The sequence below is a fragment of the Chaetomium globosum genome, genomic scaffold, assembly GCF_000143365.1.
Source record: "Chaetomium globosum CBS 148.51 scaffold_1 genomic scaffold, whole genome shotgun sequence".
In the NCBI taxonomy this organism is placed as follows: Eukaryota; Fungi; Ascomycota; class Sordariomycetes; order Sordariales; family Chaetomiaceae; genus Chaetomium; species Chaetomium globosum.
The window spans coordinates 1,013,509-1,037,753 of NT_165976.1; the positions used below are offsets into that span (position 1 = coordinate 1,013,509).

A 24,245-nucleotide genomic window follows, 5' to 3' on the forward strand; every position below is an offset into this window, starting at 1 on the left:
TTCTCTACAAGAACAGGGGTTGGTTGGACAGTTGATGAGCAGCCCGGATCAGCCGCCCAAGGTACAAAAGGACCTGCCCAACCCACCCAGAGTTCGGCTTGTTGCTCTGCGACCGGATTCCTTCGTCAGTGCGCCAATACAACCCGACAATAATTACACCATCTCGGCATTACATCACCCCACGATTCCTACTCACTGATCCCATACTTCGTACCGTCACTTCCAGGCTCGGCACCTTACGATAGCAATTGTTTGGAATTTCCATGCCACTCAATTGCTTGCCTTTGATTCGTACTTGGTACTTTTTCCTCTAGCCCTGTTAATCCCAACGGTGGCTCGACCTTCAAGACTTCCAGGATCCACAGCTTTGGGGAGCTTGGACCCTCGGACCATTGTGCCCCACAGCCACTAGCTTTTTCTGGCCACACGCCCCACGTTTCTGCAGCTCTCTGCCGCCATTGAGTTGACTCGCTTGGGAGCCTGGAACCTCGAATCGCGATACTTCGGATCACACGCACAAACGGGACCAGCCGTCGCCAGACCGCGTTTCCCGCCTTTCCAACTTGGGTACGCGCCACTGCGCGATGGGTGTATCAATCAACCCGGACAGCAGTTTATTAACGTCTTGGGTGGCTCCTGCGTAAGAATCTCCAGCGCAGAATCTATCTACACTTTTCTTTCTTAGTCTTTGCTTGGGAGTCTTTGTCCAAGACGCGGCTAACCAGACTCGACATTCTATTCAGGCTGAGCCCACGACCCGAGGCTTAATCCATCGCATCATACCGTCACAACAGCGCGACCGTACTCTGTGCACGCCGTCACAATGACGAAAACCGTCAGGTTGGGCAGCCGGTTACGGTACCCCATCACCGTCGTCAAACTTCACAAGCGGCCGGGTGACAAGATCAAGAAGCAAGAAACCCTTATGGAATACTCTTTCAAGTGGATGAAAGAGGTCGGCGATACTATCCGAGGCGAGACTTGGCAGCAGGAACAGACGACCATCGTGACATGGGATTCGCCGAGCGACGGCGAGCTGACGCGCTGGTTCATTCGGGAGGGCCAACATATCTTGTCTGATAGGGTTGCCATAGAGGTCAAAGAGGAATGCTCGCACGAGATCCAGTTCCAAGGCCTCTGCGGGATGTGTGGGAAGGATATGACCGAGGTCAACTGGGCCACCGAGACCCGAGACACAGCGCGTGCTCCCATCAACATGGTACACGACCAAACTAACCTCACCGTCAGCGCGAGTCATGCGCAGCGCACAGAACAGGAGCTGCAGCGGCGCCTACTCGTGAGCCGGAAGCTCAGCCTGGTGGTAGATCTCGACCAAACCATCATCCAGGCGTGCATCGACCCAACCGTGGGCGACTGGCAGAAAGATCCCACGAACCCCAACCACGAGTCCGTCAAGAGTGTGAAGAGTTTTCAGCTGGACGATGGACCTACGCAGGCAGCCAACCAATGCTCGTATTACATCAAGATGCGCCCAGGGCTCGAGTCCTTCCTCAAGCGCATCGCCCAAATGTACGAGTTGCATGTCTACACCATGGGTACGCGCGCATATGCACAAAACGTGGCACGCGTTGTTGACCCAGACAAGAAGCTATTCGGGAACCGCGTCATCAGCCGCGATGAAAACGGCAGCATCTATGCCAAGGACTTGCAGCGGCTCTTCCCCATCAGCACCCACATGGTGGCCATCATCGATGATCGCTCCGATGTGTGGCCGAACAACCGAGCGAACCTGATCAAGGTGTCGCCGTACGAGTTCTTCAAGAGACATCGGTGATATTAACTCGATCCTCTTGCCGAAACGACAGGACCTGCTCTCGAAGGGTCCGACAGCTAACGGGACCAAAAAGAGAAAAAGGAACGACGCCGCTGCCGAATCCGGGAATAAGACCGCAGAGGTCGGCGACACCACGCTCTCGGAATGGCAGGTCGAGGAGCAAAAGCGCGAGCTCGAGAAGCAGATCAAGGATCGTCCCCTCCAAGCGCTTCAAGAAAAGCTTGATAGGGAGGACGAAGAGGCTGAGAAAGCAACCGTACAGTCTGACGACGGCTCCGAATCACGTTCATCATCCCCTCCTTCCCAACGCCACCACATTCTGCAGGACGACGACGACGAACTTGAGCATCTCCAGAAGCACCTCACGGCTCTCCACCGCACGTTCTACGCCGAGTACGACAATGACCGGAATACGGTGCCCGACGCCGGGCACATTCTCGATGAGTTCAAGGCAAAAGTGCTTCAAGGCAAAAAGATTGTGCTGTCCGGTGTTCTGCCACGGGGGATCGACATATACACGTCCGAGATCGGCCTACAAATCATGTCTTTCGGCGCCGACCTGCGCCCTCGGGTCAGCAAGGACATAACTCACCTCGTCGTGAACACGGCCCAGCCCGGCAGGGAGAAGCTACTCGAGGCACGACGACGGCCCGCACATCAAGATCGTCAGCCCAAGGAATGGCTGGCCGCCTGCTTCACCCAGTGGGCGGCCGTCGACGAGGCCCCCTACCTTTTCACCGCGCGCCTGATGGAGGAGGACAATCCAGAGCGCAAAGCCCCTCAGCAGCGGGCGAAGAAGAGGAGGAGGGGGACGAGAACGACAACAACCTCCCCAACGCCACCACCACCACCATCACCACAAAAACCCCCAACGGGACCACACCCACCAAACTCCGCCTGGTCGCCGCCTCGGGCGCGACGCGCGCGCTTGCGCTCAGGACGGACGTCGCGGAGGGTGGCAACGTCGATGGCGAGAATGATGACGAAGACGGTGACGACGAAGCAGGCCTCTTGCCCTCGGACCTCCCCGATGGCGCCACATCGCCTATCGACGCCTTCAAGGATGTTGATTGGACGACGACGGACGCGGAGCTGGCTGAGTTTTTGGCGAGCGGGTCGGACGACGACGACGACGATGAGGATGATGATGGAGATGATGAGGCGGAGGAGAGTGGGGATGGTGGGGATGGGGATGGGGATGTGGAGGTGCGGGATGCGCCGCCTGTGCCTGCGTCAATGGCGTCGGCGTCGGTGGCGGTGGTGAGGAAGCGGAAGGGGAGGGATGAGGAGGAGGAGGAGGAGGAGGATGGAGAGAATGAGAATGTTGGTGGCGATGGTGATGATGCTGAGGTTGGGGAGAAGGGGGAGAATGGCATGCCGGCGAAGCGGCTGCGCAGGACGGAGAGCCAGCGCGGCTCGTCCCTGCGCAACCTGTACGTCGCCACCGGCGAGGGCGCCAATGATAGCCCGGGGAGTGGCCTGCCTACCCCCGGGCGGTCGGATGGTCAAGATGTGGATATGGAGGGGGCACGTAATACTGCTGCTGGTGCTGATGCCGGTGCGGAGGAGGGGGGTGAGGAGGAGGAGGAGATGGAGTTTGATGTCGCCGAGCTGGAGGCCGAGTTCGAGGCCGAGTTCGAGGCCGAGTTTGACAAGGCTGAACTGGAAGCCCAGATGGCGGCCGAACAGGCGTATGGGGCCGAGGTGGCGGGCGAGAAGGACACGGCCAAGGGCTAGGCGACCCCCACCTTGTCCGACGGCGCAAGGAGACAGTTGACCACCATGTAGTTTTTTAGGAGTTTGTGTACATAACTATGGGATCAGCGTGGGCTACTCTGGCTTTTGGTTGGGGGACGGTGGGAGGATTGGAGTTCCTGGAGGCTTTCTGTGTATCTTATTTGTAGTGTATCATGCGCTGGCATATTGCATCTTGCATTCTTGCGTTGCCTCGCCTCTCCTTGTTTTTGCCCCTGTGTACCCTGAGCCGCCCCTGTCATCCTATGCCTGGCTGCGCGCTTGGCTTCCACGCCACATCCCCACTTCCCCCACTTACGTAATCCACAACCCGCCGCCAATCCCAAGCCTCGCAATTGCACCCATCAATCAATTCAAGCTTCGAAGCTCCGGCAGCAACCAAACCCCGACGACGACAATCGCGCCAATTCGACGGCCCACGCCACAACACAGCTCCCGATTTACGGCAGGGAGCCCGAGCAGTTCGAAAAGTTCCCCGTCGAGCGAACGAAAGACCCGGCTTCGCTCTCGCAGAGTGAGGGATACCGTCCGATGAGACACCGCAGTCAGCCGGAAAAAATCACAGTTGGCCCACCTTGCCGCAGGATATGCCGCCCGGTTGTGCGGCTATGAGGCCGTCCAGTACAAGGGTGGGTTTTTTTTTTTGCTCCATTTTCTTTTGGGGAGCAGTTCAAGCGGGAGGTTGGGACGGGTCGGGTCGGGTCGGGGTTGGTGGATGGGCTGGGTTGCGAGGATGGATTGGGTGGCTCGGGGGACACGGAGTTGAAAGACTGCGTTGTGCTGCGCAAGAGGCGGGTTGGTTTGTGGTTGCTTCTACTGCGGGCAAGCTGAGGGCGTGGGAGCGGATGGATGGGGAGCTGTTGGCGGTGCAGGCAGCTCCCCTCTGATGACGAGGGTGATGCCCCTCCGGATACTCCGCTGGGGGTATGGAAACAGACGCAGAAGGAGGGCGCAAGCACGGAAATTCCATGAACCAACCCAAAACCTCTCCCAGCCTTATCGCAGCTCAACCCCCCCACCCCCCAACCCCTCTCTCTCGCCCACTATCGAAGACGACAAGAGCTAACCAAACCCCCTTGCACAGCGCAACCTCCCTTCGCGAGGCCTCTTCCGCCCCGGTCCTCTCATCGCCGGCACCACCGCGCTGATGCTCTTCGGCTGGTATAAGCTTGTCGTCGGCATGCGCGAGCAAAAGTATGTCCATTTGACCACTCCCATCCAGCCTACCCCCACCCCGTCGTATTGCTCCACCCCCGCGCGCGCAGCCACAAGCTAACAGCCCACAGCGGAACTCGCCCGCGAGAAGTATGTGGTCCCGCATCCATCTTAATTCCCGCTCCTTCCAGGCGGAAGAAGGACCGCGACCAAGTTGGCGGAAGGCACCTTGGCCGGACCAGGCGCGGGGAGAAGGAGTTATTGGGGGGAGAACGTCAAGGTCTACCACTCCGACCGGTGAGTTCCAACTTTTTTGTTTACCTGGTGTATCGGGGATGGTCGATGATGCTGACACTAGTGGTAGGTACGTGCGGCCCACGTTTGGCGTGACGCCCGCGAATGTCTCGAAGGAGTAAGTTGGATTGGGGGGGAGGTTGATGGGGAAGTCCGGGGTGCCATTGAAACAAGGGACTTTGAGCTACGTCGGCTCAGGCGATGGCGACGGCGGCGCTGTATATACAGTGTGGTAGATCAAAGAGACGGCTTGTGCTCTCTTTCTCTTGGTGAGATCACTACAAGGCGACGTGCAATATGAGGGCATCCGAATCCCCTAAAAGGCTAGCCCTATGAACAACATGGAGCACTCTCCGTGGACATGGCTCCGACTTCCACCAACATGTATCTTCCTTTCCAGGGCGATCATTCACGAAACCTGCTCACAAATGAAGACGTATGAAATCGTTGACATCAACGTATCACGCAACAGCAACACCGCTACCGCCGACAATTTAAATTTTCAGGGAACAACAGAATCCGCCCAACCTCGGATATCCCAACAACCCAAGACAGCCGAGCCAGCCACGCCAGACACCCCATAATGCATCCCGCAACACAAATCCACCACCCAACAGCAAGGGTAACCCTACGCGGCCGCCTGGACGATCTTGAACCCCTCCGACACCAGCTTGGTAATATCCTCGTTCTTGTGCTGCAACAAGCCCAGCGCAAACGCAACATCGTTCCACTGCCGCTCGTTGTCGCAACGCGGCAGCCTCGCGGCAAGCTTATCCGCCAGCTGCTTAGCATGCTTGTCCTGTTCGCACATGTCGTCAGCATACACTCACACTGTAGAATATCGAGAATGGGGATGAACAAATAAATAAACGCACCTTCTCCACAAACCCAAGCAGGAAGCGCACAATGCGCCTGAAGCTCTCCTCCTCAATCCGCTTATCCGCCGACAACAGACTGAACATATCCACAAAGTGGTTATACACGGCATTGTCCTTGGTGCTCAGCTCGGTAAAGAACATGCGGGCGAGGTCGGCAATCCGCTTGTCCTCGTCCTCGAGGCACTTGGCCATCTCGCCCAGCTGGCCCTTGACCTTGACCTGCCCGGCCAGGATCAGGAAAGTCAGCGTCATCAGGCAGGTGCGCTTGACCATGGGCTCCGGGTCGGCCAGGCGGCGGTACAGGAAGTCGGTGTTCTCGTCGATGAGGTGGTTGAAGCACACGGCCATGTCGCCCAGGGCGATGACGGCGTTGCTGCGCACCGTGGCGTCGGTCGACCGCTCCATGATGGTGATGAGCAGCGGGAGGTTGACCTCGCAGTACTCGGACGAGACGCACATCAGCTTGGCGAGGCACAGCGTGGCGGCCTGCTGCAGGTTGCGGTCGCGGTAGGTGGTGTTGTTGGCGCAGATCTCGCTGACCAGGGGGCCGAAGTGGGCGAGCAGCGAGGTGGGCCCGTACAGGAGCTCGCGCTCGCGGATGTGTGCCATGGCCTCAGTGAAGTCGTCCTCGGTCGTGCCGCCGATCAGGTCGAGCTCGTCACCCTCGTCTTCGACTTTGGACTTGTCTTTGGCTGAGGCGGAGCGGCGGCTGGAGGTACTGGCACCGAGTGAGGAGCGGTTCGCAGCGGCAGCTGTCTTTTCCTTCTCCTGCTTGCGGCGTTTGAAGTCGAGTTCGCAGAGCTCGAGGTGCACGATCTGCTTGACGGCGACATGGCCCACGATAAAGAGGAGCTGGGATAGGCCAACGGTGTTGTCCTTGTTTTGCTTCTTTGTCGGGCTAACGGGTGCTTGCTGCGAAGCAATGACAGTGGGATCGCTTCCAGCACTATCGGCCGAGGAAGCAGGACTTGGTGCCGCCTGTGCCTCATCGCGGGACGCGGGACGAGAGCTAGGTTGTGAGCTTGGACGCGAATATGGGCGACCGAAGACTGTCCTCGTCTTGCGACGGATGATCTCGGAACACAAAACGTCCGGATGTCTCGATAGGGTGTAGATGGCGTTGATGGCCTGCTCGGCAACACCATACCAGTCCTTGCTCTCCGTGGGCACCTCGGTGATGGCGGCCAACCTAACTAACACAGCATGATCGTTTTGTAACCGGGAGAACTTGGCCGCTGACTCTTTGGCCTGACGACCGGTGGGGTTGATCCGTCGGAGAGCAACGCACGTAAACTTGGCGAGTTGTAGGTCGTCACGGCCATGGGCTCCGAGACCGGTGCGCAGCATCGTCTCCATCTCGCCGACCACAATCTCCGGGCTGGCGGTAGCTAGCATGCCGAGCACAATGATGGCGCCCCGTCTCTGCTTCCTGGAAATCTCCCGCTTCTGCACACCATAAACCTGCCACAATTTCGCAATGACGAGGTCCGGAATCATGCCTTGCTTCATCATCGTGCTCACCAGTTGTTCGAGCGAGGTGAGTTCAGCAGGGGTGGCGCCAAAGGTCAAACTGATCATGTTCCGCGCAATGTAGTTGGCGGCGTCGTTCGCGCTAAAACTGTCGGGGGCTTCAAAGAAGAGCCGTTTGTAGCAGTCGATCAGATGGGCCTGGACACCCTTGCCCTCATCGCTATTGCCCTTGGTCCAGATGAGCCTGAGCATGCGACGGATGCCGACCTTGTTCTGCTCAATGTTGTATGCGTCACCGATCTCGAAGTAGTCCATCGCCTCAATGACTTCGCTCTTGTTCCGGGATCCAAGGAGTTGGCACACGGTGCCGGTCGCATCGTGCAACACGTCGATAAATTTGAGCGCTTCGTTGTAGTATCGCTTTGTGAGGGTCAGCTTCTCGATCGCCTCGGAAGTGGCTGCCTCCTCCTGCGCCTTCTGGACCGCTGCAATTTTCTCTTCATCGGTCATCTCGGCCAGCTGCTTCCTTGGGGACTCGATCTGAGTGGCGTCATCAAGTAGAGCCGGGTCCACGGTAGTGTTCCCCTGCTCCAGGCCCGGCGCGTCAACTGGTGGCTTCAGGGCGTTGAGTTCCGCATCGACCTTGTCTAAACGCTCCTGCCAGTCTTTCCTCGCAAGCTGGGCGCCGTGGAGGGCGGTGAAAGGATGTGTCCGAATCAGGGTGCCGAGCAACTTGATGGCGTTCCTCCTTACATGGCTACTCTTGTCCTCGAGGCTCCGGCACGCCAATTCGGCTGCCTTTTGCCTCCGCTTCGGAAATTTCTGGTCGAGCCCGCAAAGCTTCACGTAGACTTGGATCGTCCTGCACCGACAGTATGGGTTAATGTCGAGGAACCGCTCTTCCAGCACATCGAAGAAGGCGTTCATCTGCATTTTGTGGTTCTCGCTGCGCTCATCTGACTTGCTAAGGTGGGCAAGCATGTTGCCGAAGACCTCGACAAGGGCGCAACGGAGGGTGTACGACTGCGCACGTCAGTTCCTGAGCCCTATATCCCGCGCCTGGCCTGCATACCTCGCTGTCCAGCTGCTTCGCCATCAAAGTAACCTGCTTAATGACCAACCTAGGAGCCAGTTCAGACAGTCTAATCATAAAGGTTGAAACCGACTTTGGCCCCTTGGTGTCGTTGGTGTTGAACTCCTTGTTGCTGAGTTCTCGCAGGATCTCGTCCGCTAGTTGCGGGTAATCATATTGTTCGGCCAAGATGTGGAGGAACTCGGCCATCGGCTCCGACAGATGCTCAAAGTAGGTAAGGTTCTGAACGATAGAAATTTGGGCGGCTACGAGTTGTCAGCGTTTCCCTCTGCATAGCACACAACTAACCTACCGTATCCGTGGCCGTGGTGCTTGACTGCGATGCAGAGCACCTTGAAGGCGTGCATCCGGATGCTCGTGCTCTTGACGCGTTGTTCGCTCTCGAGAATCATGTAGACGGGCCGGGTCAGCAGCGACATGAAAGTGTCGCGTTCGGATGTCGTCAAGAAAATCTTGCCCAGCTTCAACCGCAGCACCTTGCACATTGTATTTAGCGCCGTCTCGAGTTGGGTCGACGAATCCCAGGTGCCGTCCTTGCCGACATCCCTCTTGCTCTTGGGCTTACCGCGGCCCCGCGCGGGCACGGTGGTGGACGATTTCTCGGCTGCCTTGATCTCGACGGCTGCGATGGTCCACTGCAGCAGGAAGCCGTACATCTCAAGCAACTGTTTGTGGTGGGCGATGAGCTCCTGTTCGTCCGACTCAAGGTCATGGTTTATGACGTCGGCCTCGGTGGCCAGACCGGAGGTGATCAAGTCAAATATCTTGCTCAAAGCGTGCGCCGAGAGAAAGGAGGTGTACCTGGATTGTTTGAACAGCTCAGAATCAGGATCGTTTAAACGACGGTTTGTGGCGCCAGAGCCCAAGGGACGCGCGCGCCGGGCAGGGGTGGGTGTGCCCGCTGCCGGCAGCGACGTGTCCCTCTCGCAGGGCATGAGGGGATCAGAGGAGATGGGTGCACACTTTAAAAGGAACTGCAACGAGTCAAAGATGCTGCTGCGCGTGATGGCATCCGGATTCTCGGCCACGGCGTCGACGATGGGGTTGAGGACGGCGTTGATCACGGCATTGTCGGTGAGCGACTCCGGGTCGTTCTCGCAGTCGACCAGCGCTCCATCTGCCTCGGGCGTCGGAATGCCAGCCGGGTCGCTCATGTAATGCTTGAGCGCATCGTTAATATCGAAGCTGACGCTGTCCATGGCGGACAACGGCCGATGAGGGGTATCGCGGGGGTCGCCAGTGGGTGCAGCCAAGAAGGACAGGCGGGGAGAGAAGTCGTCTTCGAAAAGCGGACACCGCAATCGGAAGGGTTGTCGTGGAAGTTGGGGGGTTCGTCGGGGGTTAGTTGGCGTTGGTGTTGTTTTGTCGCAAATGGAGGGCGACTTTCAAATCGAGGCCCCTCCTTGGATTTGTTGGCGTGCTTTGGCTCTTTCCGGTGGGGGACCCTAGCAACGCTGCAATTTGTTTGTTGACTTTGCAGGTGCCAGCCAGCCGCGTCCCGCCGCAATTGATCGCGTCTCCAAATGATCCGTGCGCTGCCCCTCCAAGGGGGCTCGATGCTCCAGCGACAGTTCTCTCGGAACTTTTTAAGGGTCTTCAAATCCTCAAATTAAGTCCAACACCGCCCAATCGGTATGCATTACCAATCGATTCGATCCTGAAACTTTGGAGAAGTGCACGATCGATCCCATAGACACGAGCCTCATGCGCCAGCAATAACCTCTGATCGGGCCGAGCGGAGCGACTTCCTTCTTTTCTTGTAGGTCTCACTCTGTGCCCCCCGACAATCGACAATCGCCCACAATGGCAACAACAATTCCTGCAAGTCGCCGTCGGGCAGAATCGCTCCGAACAGAGCCACAGTCCTTCCGGATCCACGAGGATGTCCCTTCCACCGAGGACACGGAGATGAATGAGAGCGCGCCGCAGGTCAACGACGACGTAGAACAAGAAACCGAGCTCTTGGAAGAAGATGGCCAGGAGTCCGAGTACTCGGAGAGTTCAGAAGACGAGGCCCCAGCCGATGGCCACTTCCAACAAGACATGGAAAGGCTACAGGATTCCTTTGCTGGTTTTCGGCAGAAATACCGTCTGATCAAACGAATTGGTGAAGGTTCGCGTTCTCCCGTCCCATCAACACCTTCGCCGTGTTGACGTTTGACCTTCAGGTACCTTTTCCACCGTCTACAAAGCCGAGGATTTAGTGTACGACAAACACGACAATTCGTGGGATATGGACAAGGAATTAGACAAGTGGACGCCGCCGCCGCTTCGGAACCATACGAGCCAGTCCGAAGTACTCGATTATACGTCGCAATCACAGCGCCGCCGCAAGCCGAAATACGTTGCTATCAAGAAGATATACGTCACGTCCTCTCCGAACCGCATCCTCAACGAGCTCGAGTTACTACACGATCTTCGGGGCTGCCAATCGGTGTGTCCCCTGATCACGGCCTTTCGTTCGACAGACCAGGTTGTGGCCATCCTCCCCTATTTCCGGCACGCGGACTTTCGCGACTATTTCCGCGAAATGACAATACCAGACATGGCCATCTACCTGCGGTCCCTTTTTACCGCGTTGGCAAGCGTGCACCAGCACAATATCCTCCACCGCGACATCAAACCGACAAACTTCCTCTACGACCCTGATTCGCGCCGAGGTGTCCTTGTCGACTTCGGTCTGGCTGAGCGCGAAGGCGCTGATGGCGGTAAACACTGCCTCTGCCACGACGACTCGGCTACTCGAAAGGCGAGGCTGCAGCCGCTGTTCAGTGCTGAACCAAAGGAAGGGTACGCCCGGGAAGACACACGCCCCTCAAGGCGGGCTAATCGTGCCGGGACCCGCGGATTCCGGGCGCCCGAAGTCCTCTTCAAATGCACGGAACAAACCACCAAGATAGACATATGGAGTGCCGGCGTGATCCTCCTCACCATTCTATCTCGGCGTTTTCCCTTCTTCAACTCGGCCGACGACGTCGAAGCCATGATCGAAATTGCCACAATTTTTGGGAACAAGCGCATGCAAGGCGCTGCGTTATTACACGGGTGTATGATGGAGACGACGATCCCCACGATCGGTAGGTCTGGGTACAGTTTGGAGGGCATCATTCTATGGAGTACCGGCCGGAGTGATAAAGTCAAGATCAGCGAAGATGAGAAGCTGGCGATTAAGTTTCTCTCGCGATGCATGGAATTGGACCCAACCAGGCGGATCAGCGCCGCGGACGCGCTACAACATGACTTCCTCCGCATGGGCCTTGACGAATCCGCCGAGGAAGCGAGCGACGAAGATGACGATGAGATGGACATGTTGAAGGTTTGAACGGGACATTAATTGGAGTTTGGTGCTCATCGGCCCTGTCAATGTACTGGGCTCCACGGCGTCTGGGTTGTATATAGTGTTTGATATCCCTCATTAATTGCTTGACTGCATACCCATCAAGGGCTCACGTGACTGTTTCTGGTGTTATCCAAGCAGCGACCGCTGTTTCACAAACTTTCGCGGCGGTTGCTGCACCCGACTTGCAAGTTGTTTACAACTGCACCACACCACTGCTAGAATCCATCACTCTCCGTTTTGGTCCCATACTTCCCACAATATCTCTTGACGCAACCCCATGAATCGGTTCGTCGGTGATGATTGAACCAAAATCTGAAACAGAGCCAAAAATGGCCTCCAACACCACCATCGACTTTCACCACCCCTACACACCCTACGATGTCCAGCTCAACTTCATGCGCACAGTCTACGACGTCCTCGAAAGGGGCAACGGACAAGTTGGCATCCTCGAAAGCCCAACCGGCACGGTATGTCAACAGCCCACCTCACCGACTCACTCACACACCACCCCTTCCCACCCCTCCCCACTCAAAAAAAGACAAAAGTCCCCAGAAAAAAAAAACAGCCAGACTAACCCCCCCCCCTCCCCACCTAGGGAAAATCCCTCTCCCTCATCTGCGCCACCCTCACCTGGCTGCGCGCCCACAAGCGCGCCCGCTACGAGGCCTCCTTCGACGCCACCGCCGCCGGCATGCGCGACGAGCCCGAGTGGATGGTGCAGGCCCGCGCTGCGGCGCAAGCGCGAGGAACTGGGGCGGCGGTGGGAGGAGCGCGAGAGGGCGATGGAGAGGGTGAGGGTGAGGGAACTGGAGTTGGAGGAGAGGAGGGGTGGCGGTGGGGGTGGGGGGCCCCTGGTGGGGGGGAAGGAAGATGGTGAGGGTGGATGATTGGGATGGGGGATGGGAGGGTGGATGAGGAGAGGGAGTTTTTGGTTGGGGGAGTGGGAGGGTGGTGGTGTGGAGGATGTTGGGGGTGGGGTGGAGGAGGGGTGGGTTGAGTAGAGAGACGAGGGAGTTGATGGAGAGAGTTGGTTTGTGGGGGTGGAAAGAGGAGGGATGATGATGGGGGTGGTGAGGGCGAGGTTGAAGATGAAGTCAAGGTTGGTTCTTGTTGCCCCCAAGGTTATGAAAAAGACCAAGCTGACATTCCAGATTTACTACACTTCTCGCACACACTCGCAGCTGACGCAGTTCATCTCAGAATTGCGTCGTCCGGCATTTCCTCCCTCAATACCCACCGAGATGTTGTCCTCGAATGAGAAGGATGAGGAGCAACCGACCACAGAAACAGTCAAACAACTTCCGCTATCCTCCAGGCAGAAGCTGTGCATTAACCCCTCAGTCGTGCGACTCGGCTCATTATCCGCCATCAATGACCGATGTACGGAGTTGCAGCAGTCAAAAACCAAAGACAAATGCTCCTTCATGCCCAACACGGAAAATCTAAAGCAGGCCCATGACTTCCGGGATGCAGCTCTGGCGACCGTCCCAGACATCGAAGACTTGCACAGAATTGGCAAAGAGTTGCAGGTCTGCCCCTATTATGCCTCGCGGACTGCTATTCCAGGGGCTGAAGTGATCACACTACCCTATCCGCTGCTTCTTCAAAAGAACGCAAGAGATGCGCTTGGAATCAAGTTGGAGGGAAATGTTGTCATCATCGATGAAGCTCACAATGTTATGGATGCCGTTGCAAACGTCTATGCCGCTGAAATCTGCTTGAGCGAGCTTAGGCGGGCGAGGCAGATGTTGAGTATCTATGTCAAGCGGTTCGGGAAGAAGCTAAAAGGAGAGAACCGTGTTATGATTGCGCAGGTGGGCAAGGTCGTTGAGTCACTGAGTGCGTGCTTAAACGAACAACTCAACATCAAGGTAAGATTGATTTGATTGTTTCCCTGAGATGAGACAATGCTGACTTGTTCCAAGGGCGACCAAGGTATCGTCGACCCGAACACGGTTTTGAAGGCCCGTGGCGCAGACCAGATAAACTTATACCAACTCATTAAGTACATTCAAGACTCCAAGTTGGCATACAAAATCGAGAGTTATGTCAGTCACGCGGAAAATCAAGAGGAATCCTCGTCCTCAGCCCACGGGAAACCCTCGCCATCAACACCCGTTCTCCATACTCTTGTTTCTTTCCTCACTGCACTAACAAACCTAAGCTCCGAAGGCCGGATATTTTCAGAAAAGCTTGCCACCACACCGCCAGACATCAAACTTTCGTACCTCCTTTTATCGCCCACGAACGCCTTTTCATCCATCGCATCGTCCGCTAGGGCTGTCATCCTAGCAGGCGGAACGATGTCACCGTTCGAGGATTACAAAGCTCACCTCTTTCCGAGTTTCCCAACGGACAAGATTACGACGCTAAGCTGCGGGCACGTTATTCCATCTTCTAACCTATTCGGCTGGACACTCGCTTCAACAACCCCCACCACGCCGGGCACAACCAACGCGGATTCATTTGAATTCAGTTTCCAGAAACGACGAGAACCGGGCATGATTCGCCAACTTGGCCTCGCGCTCCTCAACATCTGCTCCGTGGTCCCTGACGGCGTGGTCGTCTTCTTCCCCAGCCACGGATACCTCGACGAGGTCGTCGCCGCTTGGCAGACACAAGAAACACCCACCCAACCACCACTCTGGGACCGCCTCGCCGGCAAGAAGGCCGTCTTCCGGGAAACCAAAGGCGGCGTCAGCGAGGACGTGCTGCAGCAGTACAGCGACGCCATCTTGTTCCCCGCAGCAGCAGCAGCACCACCATCACTTGGGGGATCCCAGCAGGCTGCAACCAAACCACGGCGCCCGGGCGGCGCGCTGCTCCTCAGTGTCGTCGGCGGCAAGCTGTCCGAGGGTATCAACTTCTCGGACCGCCTCGGCCGGTGCGTGGTGGTCGTGGGCCTGCCGTACGCCAATATCAACTCGCCGGATTGGAAGGCGCGGCTGGAGTACATCGAGGCGACGGAGATGGAGCGCTTGATGGAGGGTGAGGGAAAGGGGAAGGGGGAGGGTGGTGTTGGCGGCGCCCCGCCGCGTGGGGAAGCAGAGGCCCGGGCTTTGGCCAAGCAGGCCGCGAGGGACTTCTACGAGAACGCGTGTATGAGGGCGGTGAACCAGAGTATTGGGCGGGCGATACGGCACCGCGCGGACTATGCGGCTGTGGTGCTGGTTGACCGGCGGTTTGCGACGGAGAGGATCAAAGGGAAGCTGCCGGGTTGGATTAGGGCGGGGATGGAGGAGGGCGCTGGGGGGTTGCCGGGGCTGTTGGGGGGGTTGGGTAAGTTCTTTAGGGCGAAGCAACAGGTTGGGATGTCTACTTGACCTGGATCAGACGCGAGCGAGACTACCTACTTGGGAGGTGTGTGTAAGTCTGGAAGACCGCGGTTTCTCGAGCCGTTGTTTTGTTAGTTGCTGTGTGCAACCACGTTCAATGGATAGGTAATTTTGTACTCCCATATGAATAGAAAACATCAATGAACTCTGAGAATTTAAGAACGAACAACAGTAGCATGTCATCGTAAGTAAACCCCTATTCTTCGTTCAATCCTTCTTTCTGATTTTCTACGTAGGGCAAACATTGATCCCAACTTAAGAGCAGGAGCATGCGGTCAACTTTCCGGCTGACTGTTGGATCGGTGTGTTTTTCTTGGTTTGATTACCACCCATGACCACCGTGGTGAAGCGACGAGTAAAATCTTCCAGGAGAAACGCCACCTTCGGGGGATGTTTGGTCAGGGTGTTTGCATGAACTAGAGCTAGCCAAGCACGACGACGAGTGGTGCAGGTAGCGTTTCCCGGAGTCTTATCACATATGGTTACTTCCTGGCGCGTGGGAAACTGAAACGGACAAACAGCAATGGCAACCCTGTATCTCACCCCAAGCAAGGTTCGTTCGGTTCTTGGGCGCTATATCCTCGAACACGTATCCGAGCTGCGGTGTAGGGATGCGAGCTGCATGCAGTCTGAATTATCGCAACGAGGCCGAAGACAACCTCCTACGAATACACCCAAGGCGAATCGCCCCCCATGTGTACCTGGATCATCTCGCCGTGCCCAGAGACGATGGCAGCACATGAACATGCATCAGCAAGTGGTAACAGCGCATCAGCACGCCGCCAGGTACCCCGGCCGCTGTCGTTTAAAAAAAAAAACATGGATCGGGCCGGGGACATGATGCTAGTGTATGTAACAGCATGCTGGCATGCCTGCATGAGGATGCAAGGGCGGCACGGCTTACCTGCTCGGTTCCAGCTGTGTGCTCTTCAGTCTTCACCACACAAATGCTGGACGCCTGCAAGACAAATCCCTCCTCGAGTTGTCGTATTTTTGCGAAGCTGGAGGAAGCTAGGTACCGATCATCAACAACACCGTGGTTGGTGACTCGGGATATTGCCCGAATCGGTCAGGGGGAGGGAGCATGTCTGGGTCAAGAAAACAGTCCGTGTCAGGAACCAAGCAGATCTGCGAGGTGCTGCATCGTTCTCCTCTCGACCTCCCCGTTGTGGCCAATCTGTCCTTGCTATCCCTTGGGCTTGCATGATTCTAGCGCCGCTCGCGGAAGGCGGCCAGTCTGTGCGGCTTTTCGTTTCCAGTTACGGTGGGTGGAGACACGGAAGACGGATGGACGGCTGGGGACGGGTCGGGATCAGCATGGAAGCTTTCTAGAACTTCAGGTGCCGGAGAAGATCGGAGATACAGTGCCGTTGTCGAGAGAGAGTCGTCGTCCATTGTCCAGTTGGAATCGCGGTCTCCCCCCATTCTACTGCAAGCCGTTCTCCTCCTCCGGCCATCCCCGACAGCATCAACTTCTCCCCACCTCCCCGATGCCAAGCGATCCCGGTTTGCTGCGGATGGTGGATCGGTCGAGCCAGTCATCGCCGGCGCAATGACGAGTTGGACCAGGGACATGACCCGCCAAGAAGTCGTACCGAAGGAATCCTGGGGAAGCCCCCTTGGCAACCCGAACCTGACGAGTCTAGCTCTGCGGAGACACCCTCCCGAGATCACATGAGCAAATTTGCAGTCCTCACCGAAAGAATGAAGGAGCCCCTCTTGACCGGAGAGGCGAGAGAGCGGGCAGTTCCCTCTCGCCTCCACCATTCAGACCAGCAGAACTTCCCCCTTGAACCACAGTCCAGGGCCATTCTCGCAGCGTCACCAACCCCCGCTTCTGAGCACCACCGGCTTCCTGGGATGCCCTGGTTCCGGCATTGAAACGGCTTGTCTGGACCTGGTTTGGTCTAGTCCGTCAGAGGTCCAAGCTGCTGTGTGACTGCTGCAGCCCCTTTCCATCTTAGCCGGGGCCGAATCCAACCCTCATCAGTCCACCACAGCGCGTACACATTCTGGCCTCCCTTTGCCACATTTCCATCCATCCAAAACGTCAACTTAGACATCTCACTCACGGCATTTATTAACCGACATCGAAAGAGTGGAGCTGACGGCATTCCTTGGTCCATCGAACCCCAGTGAGGACGCCCCAGCTGCTCGGTTTGGGTTTGCGATCACATTTGCCTAAATTCACCCGGTCCACAACCACCACCACCGTGTCAGAGAGGCAGAGCGACCAGCGCTCTGCCGCGCCCAATGGTCGGCCTCTACGACGACCCGTTCGCCTATGACGGCCCCGACTTCACAGGCTATCTGGGCCACGACCAGTTCGCCTCGGGGTCGTCCCCTGAAGACTTCCACGTCCACTCCGCCACGGAACCGCACTTTCCCTCGGCCGTCCACGGTAGCCTCAAGGGGCACCACCAACCATATCACCTCTCCCCAACAGATCCCCTCGGCCCAAGTCTCGACCATGGCCTCCCACCCACCCATCTTCCACGGTCTGCACCCACCAGCTATCCCATCCCTCCCGGCGGCAACGGCACAACCGGCGGGGGCGGCCTAACCCTCGACACGATGGGCCTATCCTGGAACAGCAACAACAACACCACCACCAACCCCAACAACAACCCCAACAAACCCCCATCCCAACCGCCACCCCCCTCCGCCCTCAACCTCAACCTCAGCACCATCAACCCCACCGACGCGCAACAACTCCACACGCTCCTCACCACCGTCCAAGCCGAGCTGCAGCGCACGGCGCGCGAGCGCGACGAGGCGCGCATGGGCCTCAGCACGGCGCGCAACGAGCTGTACGCGGCGCGCCAGGTCGAGCGGCGCCTGCGCGTCGAACGCGACGAGGCCCGCTCCCAGGCCGAGTTCCTCGGCGCCGAGCGGCCCAAGCTGAAGCAGGCCGAGGCGAGGCTGCGCAGGGAGAGGAATGAGGCGCGGATGGCGTTGATGGCGTTGAAGGGGAAGGGTGGTGCGGGTGGCGGTGGGGGTGGGGGGAAGGGAGGGAAGAGGGGGGGTGGTGGTGGTGGTGCTGCTGCGGGTGTCGGTGGGTTGGGGGGTGGGTGGGATGGTTGGGGTGGATAGTCAGGGCGAGGAGTCGGGGGGAGTCGCCGCCGATGGGGGATGGAGCAGGGTTGAGATCGGGGAAAGCGGGGTTGATATCATACAAGAGAGGAGTTGGTTTTGGGTACACAACTTGTGTGTTGGTTGGGGTGTGATACCAGGCCAGATAGGAATACGGAGGGAGTTCACAGTTATCAGGTTGGCTTTCGGGGTTTTGGTTTGGTGTACTCCGTACCTGGTGGTTTAGGTGGGTTTATGTATGTATGACTTGGTATGAGGATTTTGTACTACTTTGGTTTATTTGGTTTGTTTGGTCGGGATGGAGTTTGTGTTTTTGGATTCAGGGGTGAAACCCAATGGCCAGGCTGGCGACTGGAGGGGACGGCAGATTGTTCAACAGGGCCGTGGATTGGAAAATGACACTACTGGGCAGAGTTGGTATTGGTTTATTGAACTTTCTTATTACATTCCGCGGTGTGTTATGATCTTCTGACATGACAATGCATTAAACTGCTCCTGGGCAGGCTACAGTATGGTGTTGAAGCATTGAGCTTCCGCTAGGTATGAACATGACAACCTCGCTTGCCTTTGCCAATTATCGTCGGCCAGCCAGGTAAAGATGCAAGCCTTGTCGCAAAAGAGATGTATGCCCTCTTTCTCCTACCACTTATTATACTCTGGTTTGGCCAACCTGTTCTTATCATCACCTACCGGCGGCTCTCTTATTCCAAGACCTGTAGCCGTGGTGTCTTCATCATTCTCATTCACACCGTACTCATCCTCAGAGTCCAGGTCCGAGCGCTCCCAGTCGTCTAGGTCGTCCACGCAAAACGGTCCTCTTTCTTTCTCAAAAGCCACCCCGTCATCCCCCCCATCCTCACCAACCTCCCCATCCCCCGACGACAACGATCCACCCCTCCTCTCCATATCCCACCCCATCCCATCAAAGATATCCGCAAACGAATAATGCGCCCCCCTCTGCTGCCCCACATCCGCCAACAACTGCTCCCAACACCCGCCACCCAGCAGCGGATACTGATAAAAGAACCGTCCCCTCTCCGGCTGCCGCTCCCTCGGCACCCCGACCGCCACCCAGCGATCGCCGTCACAAAACCGGGCGTACGCCTCCCGCAGCTTGGCATACAGGCCCCTCAGTATCGCCCCGTGCCGCCGCGGCACCTGCTCCACACCCGGCGGCAGCGCCCCGCCGTGCAGCTGCATGTAGGTCGCCGTGCGCGCCGCCTCGTAGTACTCCTCCTGGTAGGCGATGTACATGCAGCCGCCGAATTGTTGGATGTGTGTGGCTACGTCCGGGTCGAGCGCGTCGAGTTTGGTGATGGGGCTGCTGCTGCTGCTGCCGGGGTCGGTGGTGGTGTGGGGGAGGGTGTGGGTGAGGATGTCGCGGGTGAAGGCGTCGACGTTGGGGTAGACGGTCGCTTGGAAGTGCATGGCGCAGCGGTAGCTGACTTTGATCTGGTGGTCGGGCTCGGGTCGGCAGACGGGCGTGCCGCGGTAGGGGCAGGGGCGGATGCGCGTGGTAAGCTGTCCGCCGCAGTAGGGTGTGCAGGGTGGTTTGATGAAGTGGACGGTGTACGCTTTGCACATGATATTGTCGGGTTGATGGATCGGATAGGGAGGTAGGTAATAAAGGGTAGGGGCTAGCAGATGGAATTCTAGGAGCAAGTGGCAGTTCCTTGTTTGTGGGTTGAAATAACATGATGTTTTCTGTGACGCTAGAAGTTTAACCTAGAAAGTGCGAAGCTGGTGTAAGTTCATGCTCGAGCCTTCCTCATATCCGTTTCTTTTGATCTTGTTATACTCGCTTCCTGTCGCGGGAGGGTTTCTGGTGAATTTACTCAACTCACTTGCGACCTTCTGGAGTATGATTGAAGAGCTTGTACATGTGCTTTTGTATTTCATTACTACCTAACTACCCTTTGGAGTTCAAATTGTTCCTTGATCACGACTACAGGTCGCTGAAACCAGATGTTCGGTGCGACGAAAAACCGTACCCAGTACTCGACAAACCCCGCTCATGTGAAGGCCGTACCCTATTATTGTTACAATCCATCTTGGTTTTAATATCATCCCTGGGGCCTGGGAGCTGTCATGGAGCGAAGACTCCAACCACGCCGTTGACATACAACCTCCCGCCCCCTCTTCATCTCGGACTCTCCTAGCTGCCTTTTCCTGTTACAATAGAAAACCCTGTCCCCATCAAGGTAATGACTGTTGTCTATAGATACATACTCGTGCTCAAGCGCGTCGTGTTTCAGGCCGTCTTGTTACCTCCGCAAACGGTGGGGCGAGCTTCCGACGTCGAGAGGATGGCAGAAGTTTGGTGCGACTCAGTATGAGTATACCCGCTGCACTCTCGTTCGGCCCGAGTAAATCGTGTGTCTATCCCGGGCGCCGGCTTTTGATTGCGCCCTCCTGGCAAGTACGCTCCCGGCTAAGTGCCCGGCTCAAGGACGGGGGGTAAAGGCCGAGCTTGAGCGAGAGAGTTGGCATTCTCAACAAGGTGATTCAACCGTTTTCACTAACCAAACGTTGTGATTTGATCCTGCCTCGTGTTCGTCGTCGCTTCGTTAAGGGGTTGGCCAAATACCATTCGGACCTGCTTCGTCTCTTTGGTAAAACCGCTCAATAATGCTCGCGAGGGAAATGGAAATAGGTGTTCCAATCTGGTGTGCTTGTTCATTCACTTTTCGACTTTGACCTCTGTTGTTTTGATGATTCCTTTAAACTCGGGGTCGCTAAGCGGTGATATGGCGTCCTCGATGCTCTCCCCGCTGGCTTCCCCTTTGATCTCTACGTGTTCGGCATGGATGGCGGTGGTTGAGAAGCCCGAGTCTTTATGAGTCGCCGCAGCCCACTGTTTCTGTCCTCTGGTCATTTCGAACTGCCCCGAAAAGGTGGTCTGACGTAGGTATCTTCTTGCCGGATTCCCGGTAATGGGAAGCCTGTCCAGAGCTTTGCCTGCTCGATAGTAGTTCGCTCCTCGGTAGGGGTCGAGAGTGGTGGAAAGTCTGAGAGCGCGACCGAGAAGAGGGCGGAGAGTCGGGGCGCACGCCGCGATAATGCCGATGTCGAGTTGGATCCTGTTCAGTCAATGTCAGCATCGGAGTGTTGTTCGAGTTGGGGAGTTGGGTATTAAACCGACGATGCAAAGAAGGGAGCCCATGGGTAGCTGTAGTGCGAAACGGTTAGCTAGAGCCCAATATCTCTGGGCTATGTTCAGAGCTTACAAGGTCCCATCATTTTCGTGGACGTACGCAATGATGAACATTGCTCTTGCTATTCCCAACCCTACTGCGCTGCCCACTAGTCAGGAGATAATGGAAGTACTAGGCCGGGGGAGGCTCCTCACCAATATCCGCCGCTAAGAATAGCGATCAGGTAAATTCTGACCCGTCTCTGGAGCTGCAAACTCCATATCAGGGGTATCGGCAGCGTGGCAAAGGAAATGTCGGTTACGATGTTGCATGCTAAAGACCAAGAGCTTGAGCAAAATACTACACGGTTTGGTAAAGCGTGGAAACGACTGACCAGCATTGAACAACCCAAAGTTACGGTATATCACCCTGCTGTAACATTTTGGTCGCAGCGACGGGTTCCACTGCCCTGCAATAGGATTGCAGTAGGTGAGGAAGGTGATGAAGGAGAAGAGGGTGTAGAAGCAGGTAAAACCTGTTGCCAATGTTGGTTAATACAACGGTCCACAGCTCAAGGACTCAGCAACTCAGGGGTAGTCTCGTACCGATTAGAATCCATAGGATTCTGTTGTACCAGCTTCCTCTGCTTAGGCGAAGTAGCGACAGAGCAATGGATATCTTTAGGAACCCAAAGGCAAAAGAAGCCTCAACGACGGATTGGTAGAACTGGGCCTCGAGTAGCGTCAGGAACTCTTTAGGGTATATGGTGTCGATGTGTCTTCCGTAGCCGTTTTTGCATGCCACAATCCACGAGGCAAGTCCCCCTATCCCGCATAACTGTGCAGCAATTGCAATGATTAGCTCAATGTGCTGGCAGCTCCGATCGTACGAGAAAGGTTGTGGCTCACCACAGCCAAGACCATAAACACATCATCCTTGCCGAAGGAACGCGACAGGACGGCGCGGGTATAGAACCGAACTACCGCTGTAACAAACGCCAGACCCCAAAACACGCAAACAACAGCGGTAAAAACAGTGGCGTTGCTTTCGGCGGCCCGTACGGGGTCGATGTGAAAAGTGAAGTTTCCTGAAGACATGGTCACAGCTGCTGGCAACAACAGCACAGCAACCGCCCTCGGCGACGACGACGATGACAAGAGGAGAGCGGGGCGCAAAGGGAAAGGGGGCCCTCCTCACCTACCTAGGCAAAAAGCGGGCGCTGGACGGGCTCACGCGCGCACTGCAGCGCACAAAAGCACCCAACCAACCTTTGGAATTTTTCCTCATGCAGCGCAATTCACCCTCCCGCCAACAGCACGCAACTATCCGGCCCCATTCTCGGCAGTGCTCCGAATTAACTCTATATTGAAATCTGGGGTACAGGTAACTGACAGGGCAATGACCGGAACGGCGCTAAAAGCTCGAGGGGTTTAAGGGGGGTATGGGTCGTCGGTATGGACCTTGGTTCGTCTGGCATCGGTACTGCTACGTCAGGTTCAATAACCCGGGCAATTCTGCTGGACTTGGCGGCAGTTCCAGGATCGGCAGGCAGTTCAGAGCTGCCCTATGAGAACGGGGGACCCAGAGATGGGACAGGCAGTGGTTATTAACTGAAGTGGTGGCTTTTCGGAACTTTTGGCTAAACTCCTGCCGACCCCCCTTGGGCACGCGGGCCAACCAACGTGCCGCTCTGAGATCGGGATGCCAGATTTAGTTCGACCAGCCGCCCGCTGCGTTATCTCGCCTCGGTTGCTGCTGCCGATGACTGCCGTCTGACGCGGGAAACTCCTCATCCGCTGCAGACCTATGTGGTGCGGGTGAAAACTCGGGCCAGGGAGATGAATGCAATGGCGGCTCGGATTTGAAGAAATCTGGACCGACGTGCAGGTAGATGAAGCGGGTGCCGCGAGGGGTTGTTGATTAGTTTACTTGCGTGCTGAGTGAGAAATGCAGTGAACGTTGGGATTGGAATACAAATTAGTAAGGTACCTAACTAAATACCTAGGTACATGTATTGTTCATACGGGCTTGTCATTTGCTGTAAGTCTGAGCCTTTCAGCCATGGATACACCTCATGATATCCTATCCACCCTGGTGGGTAGCTAGTAGTCCCAAGCGTCAACACCATTGAACCTGTTTGAAACGACACTCAGACGGAAAGATCGGGGAGAAAAGAATTGATTGATTGTTCTGTCTTCTTCCTCAGTGGCGGGCATCGCCCTGACCTCCTTTTCATAGCCTCTGGTTCAACTCCTGGAACCCCTCTAACATAAGCGCATCAGCAACCAGGCTTCCGTGTTTCAAGCGCCACAACTTCTGACACTGGTATCCGCAAGAAGGTTCCATATGGCGAATCCAACAGAACCCTTAACACAAAGTGACCCCCCCTCACACGCACTCCAAAGCCGCAAACCCCCCCTCAGCCTCCTCCACAACGACCCTCATCCCAACCCTCACCTCCCCCCCAACCTCCACCGTCCCCATCACACCCGCCGTCCGCCCCACAATCCGTCGCTCCCCGTCCCGCACAACAAACAGCTCCTTCAGGCCCGGCCGGAACCGGTCGATCTGCGGACACGGGTTGCGCAGCCCCTGGATGACGACGACCGCGTGTGGCGTCTGTAGGTCCACCTCATCCTCAGCCCCACTGTCGTTGTCGTTACCGTTAAGGGTGGTGGTGATGGGAGGGGGGAGGAAGTGTAGTCTGGTTCCTTTGCCCAGGGCGAGGAGGTTGATGCCGACGGTGGTGACGTTCTCGCCAATCTGACCGGGCGCGAGGTCGCGGGCGTCGAGGATCTTCTTTGGGGATGAGTTGCACTTGGCGGAGGTTGGCGGGAGGGGGGGTTATGTGCAGGCGGCTGCGGTGTTGGACGGCTGAAGGGTGGTTGGGGGGGGGTTGTTTA

The 24,245-nt window shown here is 56.7% G+C and overlaps 8 protein-coding genes across 8 annotated transcripts in view; 4 read left to right on the top strand and 4 right to left on the bottom strand.

Annotated features, from left to right (window-relative positions):
* Positions 1 to 823: 823 nt before the first annotated feature.
* CHGG_00335 (uncharacterized protein) lies at positions 824 to 3,532 on the top strand (the record flags this gene model as incomplete). The annotated part of the gene is made up of 3 exons (XM_001219555.1): positions 824 to 1,767; positions 1,871 to 2,252; positions 2,372 to 3,532. 3 exons carry the CDS (start codon positions 824 to 826, stop codon positions 3,530 to 3,532), a joined length of 2,487 nt encoding a protein of 828 aa, XP_001219556.1.
* A 2,095-nt stretch (positions 3,533 to 5,627) lies between these two features.
* CHGG_00336 (uncharacterized protein) lies at positions 5,628 to 9,639 on the bottom strand (the record flags this gene model as incomplete). The annotated part of the gene is made up of 4 exons (XM_001219556.1): positions 5,628 to 5,798; positions 5,875 to 8,370; positions 8,420 to 8,577; positions 8,733 to 9,639. The coding sequence occupies 4 exons, from the start codon at positions 9,637 to 9,639 to the stop codon at positions 5,628 to 5,630; spliced, it is 3,732 nt and encodes a 1,243-aa protein (XP_001219557.1).
* A 604-nt stretch (positions 9,640 to 10,243) lies between these two features.
* CHGG_00337 (uncharacterized protein) lies at positions 10,244 to 11,762 on the top strand (the record flags this gene model as incomplete). Its single annotated transcript, XM_001219557.1, has 2 exons — positions 10,244 to 10,553; positions 10,609 to 11,762. 2 exons carry the CDS (start codon positions 10,244 to 10,246, stop codon positions 11,760 to 11,762), a joined length of 1,464 nt encoding a protein of 487 aa, XP_001219558.1.
* Positions 11,763 to 12,109: 347 nt separating this feature from the next.
* On the top strand, positions 12,110 to 16,793 carry CHGG_00338 (uncharacterized protein; the record flags this gene model as incomplete). The annotated part of the gene is made up of 8 exons (XM_001219558.1): positions 12,110 to 12,247; positions 12,376 to 12,591; positions 12,962 to 13,651; positions 13,706 to 15,059; positions 15,114 to 15,146; positions 15,288 to 15,299; positions 15,637 to 15,668; positions 16,329 to 16,793. 8 exons carry the CDS (start codon positions 12,110 to 12,112, stop codon positions 16,791 to 16,793), a joined length of 2,940 nt encoding a protein of 979 aa, XP_001219559.1.
* Positions 16,794 to 17,368: 575 nt separating this feature from the next.
* Positions 17,369 to 18,208, top strand: CHGG_00339 (uncharacterized protein; the record flags this gene model as incomplete). Its single annotated transcript, XM_001219559.1, has 1 exon — positions 17,369 to 18,208. One exon carries the CDS (start codon positions 17,369 to 17,371, stop codon positions 18,206 to 18,208), a length of 840 nt encoding a protein of 279 aa, XP_001219560.1.
* Positions 18,209 to 18,847: 639 nt separating this feature from the next.
* On the bottom strand, positions 18,848 to 19,792 carry CHGG_00340 (uncharacterized protein; the record flags this gene model as incomplete). Its single annotated transcript, XM_001219560.1, has 1 exon — positions 18,848 to 19,792. The coding sequence occupies one exon, from the start codon at positions 19,790 to 19,792 to the stop codon at positions 18,848 to 18,850; it is 945 nt and encodes a 314-aa protein (XP_001219561.1).
* A 1,096-nt stretch (positions 19,793 to 20,888) lies between these two features.
* CHGG_00341 (uncharacterized protein) lies at positions 20,889 to 22,439 on the bottom strand (the record flags this gene model as incomplete). Its single annotated transcript, XM_001219561.1, has 5 exons — positions 20,889 to 21,288; positions 21,463 to 21,484; positions 21,599 to 21,877; positions 21,948 to 22,179; positions 22,251 to 22,439. The coding sequence occupies 5 exons, from the start codon at positions 22,437 to 22,439 to the stop codon at positions 20,889 to 20,891; spliced, it is 1,122 nt and encodes a 373-aa protein (XP_001219562.1).
* A 613-nt stretch (positions 22,440 to 23,052) lies between these two features.
* CHGG_00342 (uncharacterized protein) overlaps positions 23,053 to 24,245 on the bottom strand; it is a gene marked incomplete at both ends in the record, with an annotated part of 1,457 nt that continues 264 nt past the window's right edge. Inside the window, 3 exons of the mRNA XM_001219562.1 lie at positions 23,053 to 23,213; positions 23,344 to 23,444; positions 23,741 to 24,159. Coding sequence (XP_001219563.1) covers positions 23,053 to 23,213; positions 23,344 to 23,444; positions 23,741 to 24,159 — 681 coding nt within the window. The remainder of the gene's footprint in view (positions 23,214 to 23,343; positions 23,445 to 23,740; positions 24,160 to 24,245) is intronic.